The sequence below is a fragment of the Synchiropus splendidus genome, chromosome 12, assembly GCF_027744825.2.
Source record: "Synchiropus splendidus isolate RoL2022-P1 chromosome 12, RoL_Sspl_1.0, whole genome shotgun sequence".
NCBI lineage: Eukaryota > Metazoa > Chordata > Actinopteri > Syngnathiformes > Callionymidae > Synchiropus > Synchiropus splendidus.
The window spans coordinates 18,954,884-18,962,782 of record NC_071345.1 but is presented as its reverse complement, the minus strand read 5'-3'; the positions used below and the strand labels follow the sequence as shown (position 1 = coordinate 18,962,782).

Genomic DNA, 7,899 nt, shown 5'->3' with positions numbered 1-7,899 from the left:
TATAACACAGCCTCTGTATGCAGACGTGTCCCGTTAGCTCCATTTACTGACTGTTTTTTCTCCATATTGAGGTGTAAAACCTTTCCTGTCTCCGCACTGGACCGTGGTAGAGTGTCACAGGGGAGCTGCTCGCTCTCCACACCTCCGAGGCTGGAGCGCGCACTCCAGGGTTTGATGTCCTGTTGTCGGCTGGAGCTCAGACAGGGATGAGGCGAGTCTGGGACAGAGCGTTACTTGGTTTATGACTTTGTCACAGAAGCGCACATTCAGAGCTGGACACGCACCGGGCACCTCTTCACTTCTGGAGAGACGTCACTCACTCGGCAACCCCTCCCACATGCAGCGGCCACACACATAGAGGAACAGCGCACCTGCAGCAGACACTCTACATTTACGCCTACAAAAGCCTATATTAAAGCTTGGAATGCATTATTTCTTTTTCCATTAACTGTAATGGGAAAAATCGATTCAGATATCGAACAAATCGCTTCTCGAACGGCCGTCTGGAACGGACTGTGGTCGAGAACCGAGGTGCCACTGTATATATACAGTCCAACATAGTCCATGTGAGAGCAGAAGGCATTAGTCTGAGGTATAAGTGCACGAAGTGGCTGCTTAAGGCCCTAGACCCCTTGGGAGGCCTATAAATAAAAAAAACACTGAGTTTATATATATATATATATATATATATATATATATATATATATATATATATATATATATATATATATATATATAAAAAAAATCAGTGTTTTTTTTATAGGCCTCCCAAGGGGTCTAGGGCCGTAAGCAGCCACTTCGTGCACTTATACCTCAGACTAATGCCTTCTGCTCTGACAGTTTTGTATGTTTAGTGTGTTTAGTTTCCTTGACTGTCCTCGTCGTTGCTTTGCTCCATTCAAATGAATGACGTAATTAATTTTCTACGGTACAGATGAGGAAACACTTGCTCAAAAAACGATAATTTCATTGTAAAATATAGCTATTCGATGTAGTCATTATTTTTAACCTCCGTAAAATGCAAATGTATTTCTCTTGTCATTGTTTAATACGGTAGTCAAGTGCTGTGCGTGTAATTTACGACAGTCAGTGGAGGCATCACGAACGCCTCTCCATGAACAAACAAAGTAACTTTCTCTCTTCTCGCTGTGTCCTGTTCTCGAGGAATGTGGTTGACGGAGATAAACCGAGAAACCAAGATGTGAAGAATAGGACAAACCGAAAAATGACGGCTATACCAACTAATTATGAAGTGGCAGGCAACTCAAGCGCCGAACTTGACGCCCATCGTGCGGAGATCCTGGAAAATCCACTGCAGGTAAAACAAGACCGTGAGCTACTCATCGTGTTGCGTTCGAACGACTGGCACAAGTCATGAAAATAAACAGTATGGCAATGTTCATCTGTAGGGGTTTGGGAGCAAAATGCTTTTAACTTATAACGGAGAGTAAGAAACTGTTATTAATAGTGGCATGATCAGAGTAATTCGTTCCATCATCATGCATTTGAAACTTGTCTCTGCCACTTGTGACCTGAGGACGTCATTAGGCTCTGTTTCGTACAGCTCTCATCTGAGTCACTGCCAGATGACTAAGCTCCTGGGCTTCCCACTCATCCGTCTCTTCATGCTGTTACAGCTTTTAACAACATTTTTGAACTACAGGAACATTCTTCCCAACTTCTAAAATAATCATGAAACAGCCATTGGCATACTCAAGAAGCTGCACACCAGTGTTCACAAATAGATGAAGCAATTTCTTAAGAAGTTGTTTAAGACGTCCAACTTCACCTCTTGGAGCTCTTTGGCTAATGAGCACTCATGTGAATGAAGCCTTCCAGATCTATAGTTGTTGGCGTCTGTCACCTCAACTTCCCAAAGTAAACACTGCTAAATCATCCGTTCAAGTGGCTGTCTGACTCTCTCAACATAAACTGTCCAAGAGAACTAAACTTTCTTGCTCAGTTACGAGGTTGGTACATTTTGTTTGTTGCTGTTAAACAATCTCCATATGGCAGTACACTATTAAATCTTCATTCTACTACGAGCACTGCCAAGATCGCTGTTGACTCAGGGCACGTCCAAAGTTACAAAGGTGGCACAGTTGACTGTACGATCAGAAAAATGACTTGTATTTATCTGTGTATAACGGTGATAATAGCAATGATTTTTAAAGTCTCACAGTTCTGTTACTATTAAATTAATAGCCATGTAAGAAGGAAGTTAGAGCTTGTTTTAAATTAAGTGGTTTAGAAAGGCTTGCAGATAAAAATGTTTTTATACAGTCGGGCGACGCAACCTGTTATTTTCAAAGTGATGAACTCCAGTTTGAGCAAAAGGAAAGAAAACGCGCTGCGTTCCTTGTCATGTCTGTTATATCCCGGTTTATATGAAACAGGCAGCGGATTTTGAGCTTGTTTGAAACTTCAAGTGCCAATATCTGCGCATGTTAATGCGGTAAGGTGAGTTTAAAGTGAAGTCACGGCCCAAATCACTGCTGTTGTTCAAACACTTATTACTAATTCATGTGTTATTTGTCCTCCTACTCGCAAATTCTGATCATGCTCATCGTCCCATTTATGCGCGCGTCCCACTTGCTGTCACATTTGCTCCTGTGTGTGACTTGACCGATAATGGGAAGAGTGGAGGGAACAACAGAGGAGGGCTAAGCAGCAGGAGTAGTGAGTAATGGTCCGTGGTGGGCGAGGGATAATGGAGCTACTGTGAGTAGTGCTGAACAGCTGGATAATAGTCATCGCCTCCTCCCTGTCCCGGGCTGCCAACCGCCCCTCTGATCATGATGGAGACAATCTCTTTCTGTCATGCATTTGAACCCCAGAGGTGGAAGTTAATTTTCTTTTTTTTTTTCTTTAATATTAGTGGCAAGCTAAAATAGTTCCTCCACTTCTATGAACGACCTTTGTTTGTTTACTGACTTCTATTTTGCCAAAGGCATCGACCGTGTTGTACATTCCTTGTAAGAAAATGTGGTTTGACAAAATACAGACACATTGAACATTGAAGGCATCGCCCGCTCAGTGGGTTCCATTGGCATATCAGGCTGTCAATCACATGCACAGATCCTCATTGTCACTGCACACAAAGGAACATGCTGTCTGATTGTTCTTCAGTGTCCAGCGGGGGAGAAGGAACTGTACTTTCAGCTCGTCATCAGCAGTTCAGTGCCCCTCACTCACTTGTGTTTGTCGTAAGGGTTTCGTTCATAAGGTAATAGCTGAGCTCCATTTATCTGAAATTGCACAGCTTTTTTTTGTACTAGTCATGAGATGCGCTCATCCAAGAGAGGTTTTCAGAGGTTTTTGCATGCGTGGAGATCGCATCATAAAGTTGCTCAATTTTTATTTTTTCATCTGGTGCGCGTACAGATAATGTGAGTTTAATTTATTTCAAGACGTGTGATTAAGTTGGGATTCATTTATGGTTTCAGAATTATTCGAAAATTGTGATTAGATTCAGCAGAACTGTTTATGTCATATTTATTTTAGTTTTACAACATGCTTGCCTCTTCTATGTTGTGCAGTTCTTCGCATTTTTTTCTAAAATCTTTGCATCCATATTTGATCAATAACTGGAATAGAAGACGACACAACACAAAAAAGCCAGTCAACTCCCATGATTTAAGGATGTTGCCCCCAAGTGAGTGAAAGGGGAATCAAACACTCACCACTCCACCAATGAGGTTGGCTTGGTGGTATTTGTTGTTTGTCTTGTCATATTATTGAATGAACAGCAAACGATCTTGTCACTAGTCACATAAAGGCTGATTCCTTTTGGTGAATGGATTGATTTTTCAGTGCCAGAGTAGAAGTAGTAGGACATAAACTGGGAAAGAAGCACCTCTCCAGCCTCCTGGAATCAGGCAGCTGGGGTGGGACTAAAACAGGCTTTTAGCTGGGAGGGCTGTCACTGCCTGAGGTGGTCCGCCAGCCTAATGCGGTCCGCCGGAAGTTCCGGGACTGGAACCCGATGTTAGAAACATGCATGCGCAAGGTCTACGAATTGTGTGCGGCCACACACGTAGACGAACAGCGCACTTACAGCAGACACTCTACATTCACTCCTACAACAGAGGTTTATGTCGACCGTGGTGCGGCGTTTGAGTGCGTTTATGTTGTTGGATAAAAAATAAATAGAATATCATATAAAACATACAATTTCTTAATCTAGACTCTAGAAGGAAAAAATATTTTAATAATTTAAAAAAAACCTAATCGCCAGTGCGCGATATAACCAGTAAAATCAGTTGGTAAAACATGCGCAATTTCCGGTTCCAGTCCCGGATCTTCCTGGCGGACCACATCAGGCAGGCGGACCATAACATGCAGTGACAAGGGCATCTGGGATGCAACAGATGAAAAAAAACGATGCCCAGTTTTTTTTAAATGTCCACTTATTAGTGCCTGTATAATGCCCTAGTGTCATCGCATTGGTTTCCATGAAAAGGGTGTTTCCGCCCTGTAATTTCGCAGAATATGATCGAAATTCGTCCATATATGAGCCTTTTGCAGCCGTAGCTTGGCTCCCATATTTGTTTACGGGCCTAATCTCGCGGTTACTCACATCTCACAAGTCGCCACACTCGCGGCATGGAAGCACACTGTGATTGACGTCTGATGCGGATGACAGGACGAAACCGTTGATAAGTGCCAAACTTTAAACAAACGTTTACAAAAGTAACTTTTTGATCAGAGGAGTATTTTGGCATTTCTTTTTGCATGAAGCCCGCTCCGCCTGGTCCCCAGGGCCATGCTGCGAGCTGGGCCAGGGATTGTGGCAGTTTGCTGCACTGCACACAGACCTTGCCGAATGCGAGCAAAATATCTTAACAGGCATCTAAATTCACGTGGTCCTATTTATTTGATCAATAGGCAGCCTTCTTATATATATATTGTTTGAATGAGTGAGTGTTTTAATGTGTGAAAGTTTAGAAAACAGATACACAGCTGATACAACTGTTGCTTATACGTAAATATGTAAAAGAAGATGAACCAAAGGGTGGACATTTAGCTTGTAGTTAGGGAAAGAATCATAAAAATGAGTGTTTTTTGTTAACTAATCCTGGTCAGCTGAGTAATGAGACCCCTACATCTGAAAGTGTTATTGTTGCAACAGCTACTGAGTTCATCTCTGTTAACGATTATTTGACTCAGATGTGTGTTTTTATAAAAAGTTATTTTGTACAAATAGATGTTTATGCCTTTTTTTTTACAAGGCAAGTTTTTCCGTCAGTTGTTGACATGGTGTATTGGGAGGTGAATGGGCTTTGGACACCCTGTGTCAAAATTCTAGCCTGCACTGAAACGTTGTGCTGCAGCAGAATCCGCTCCTCTGATCAAGTCTTACTAGCCTGTCCACTTCCTAATGTTTGGCCCCTCTGGAGTTTTTGTTTTTCCTTTGACTCCTCGCGTGTGCCATTTGATGTTATTCTGGAACATTTTCCCTCACAGCAATGAAGTATTGAGCAGAACTACTGATGGTTTGCTCTGCTGATTTTCACACCCAGTCACTGCTGCAGTTTTACATGCAGCTGCTTCAAAGATTTTTTTTTACCCTTGGGTGTTGAAATTTGGAATCAAACAGCTGCACTTTTTTAACAGTATTGGTCCATTTTAAATGAACTAGAAACTAGTGAAGTACGATAATCTGGCCAATATTGTTTCTGTTATCAGTCACCATGGTTTCATGCAATATTCCAGCCGGAACAATCGAAGTGAATGATCAACTCTTAAATGAGGTTCATAGTTATTCATTTTTAATTTTAATGTCATTGCATGGTTTTCCCACATGAGCTTTGTGCGGGCTCCGTGTTGATTAGCAATATGGCGGTCCAGTGACCAATGAATCTGAACCTCTCATTATGTTAGTGAGAACTAACAACAACAAGTAAATAAATGCTGGCGGTGGAACCCTCCCTACCACAGAGACCATGTGTGAAACGGCTCAAAGCTGTAGAAAAGAGAGAGTGGGAAACAGTCAAGACTCCTGTGGCAACAAGTGTAGACAGCAGGGAACGGAAAGAGTGTGCCACATCATCCACCACAAAGCAGAAGAGTGCTTTTGGGGTGAATGTATGAAGTGGGGACAAAGTAACGTCAGTAGGACCCTCATCCTGGAGGCAGCCGGAGATACAAAATCCCGTGACAAGTGGAAGAAGCCCTCTAATGCAGAGAGAATGGCACTTTGCTAGTCGAAGGAACACAGTAGAACACGGCTTTATGAAACTGTGTTTCTGATTAACTGTCCGTCACAGGCCTCTTTATTATTTTGGCCGATATAGATTCCTGTTTTTTTTTTGTTTTTTTTTAAGAGTCCCAAAAGGCTAATACCGATTATTGTGAATTTTGTAGATAATTTTTTCAAAATTAGTTACAGATCCTAAATAGCAACAATACTGGACAACATTGTATGAAAAACATTGGCACTTTTAAAACAAATAAATAACAAACAATGAAAAGGATAAGTGCTTAATATGAAATAAATATGCTATATTTTTCAGTCAACAATGCACAGATCTAACTCATAACGTAAATTTCACTTGTTAAATACTGGAATGTTGCCTTATGATCTGACAGACGGCTCCTCTTTTCGTCGATTACATGGCCAGGGAGTATCTGGGGTCTAGGTGCGCTTCACAACAAGTTGTGTGATTTTATGCCTTGTTTTGTCATTTATACATCATGATGAAAAAATGTAATAACATTTCTCATCATGTATAAATATAAATAACATTTTATTTCTATAAATTATTAAATCATAAAAAAATCAGCTTAGGTTTGTCATACAAATTTAAAACTATATTCCTAAAATGACGTCATAAATGTCAGTGCTAATAAATCAGCTGTTGATCTCCACAGCCCAACTACTTGAGGAATAGGGTTGGTCGATATGGACAAAAAAAAGTGCATAAATACGATAAATGTAGTAATTTTGGCGCTAATGATAATTATCACGATCCATTTTCATTCTATTCCATGTGTTGTACACACGACAGTCTCTCTTCAAACTGTTTCATCATGAAAATTATTACTGGAGTTTGTCTCCAGCATCATTATTTTTTTTATGTCTAAATATCCAAGTGTAGAGATGAGACATTGAATGTTTCATGTCTCTCGTAGAACCTGGCCGTTTTATTTAGCGGATAAATTGAGCCGTCTGTCTACTGTATCTCAATAAATGATCATTTTGTCATATTATATTCTCAAAATCATGATACATACTGCCTGTCCTTTCTCTTGTGTGATGAAAAACATTTTCACAATTCTCTCTCCTAAAATGGTAGTTGTTTTTTTGTTTGCCTTATTTAATATTTCATGAGTACTTTGAACGTTTTAGTATTTGTTGATGGTCCCTAACTGATGCCGGGTCGTAGCATTAGCGCTGCCTGTGAGAGTGTGTCCGCGATCAGTGAACCCTAATCGGGGACGCAGAAGAGGACGCCGCCTCCAATACCGGAGCGGAGCTCCGTCCAATATCCAAATATTTTCACCATGGTGTTTCGCTGACGCCCCAGCGCAGCAGGAGACCTGCATGTGTTGATGTGAACCAAGGCAGACGACCGCGTCAGAGAACCTATGAGGACCACTCCATCTAATAAAATAAACACGGATCCAGAGACTCAGAGTTGACCAGTGTTATTGTCAACGGTTCCCTTTATTAAAAATAAGTTAAAAACTACGATCGTAAACTAAAGTCCACCACACTCTCCACAGCTGTCACACGGCGGTGTCGGTTGTCAAACAATGCGGAGCTGGAGAGTGTGGCGTGCCGTCACGGTCTCATCATGTTCACGTGTGCAAGTCCAATGCAGCGAGTGTATCACGTGTTTATCGAATTTTTCATGAGATGCAGAATTGTCATCGTGGAGATTGTGTTTGGCGGTA

The 7,899-nt window shown here is 41.3% G+C and overlaps 1 protein-coding gene across 1 annotated transcript in view; it reads left to right on the top strand.

Annotated features, from left to right (window-relative positions):
* The first annotated feature begins 1,079 nt into the window (after positions 1 to 1,079).
* Positions 1,080 to 7,899, top strand: part of LOC128768865 (NIPA-like protein 2) — a 34,330-nt gene continuing 27,510 nt past the window's right edge. The window contains exon 1 of the mRNA XM_053882078.1: positions 1,080 to 1,318. Within this exon, the coding sequence (XP_053738053.1) occupies positions 1,115 to 1,318 (204 nt within the window). The 5' untranslated portion in view covers positions 1,080 to 1,114. The remainder of the gene's footprint in view (positions 1,319 to 7,899) is intronic.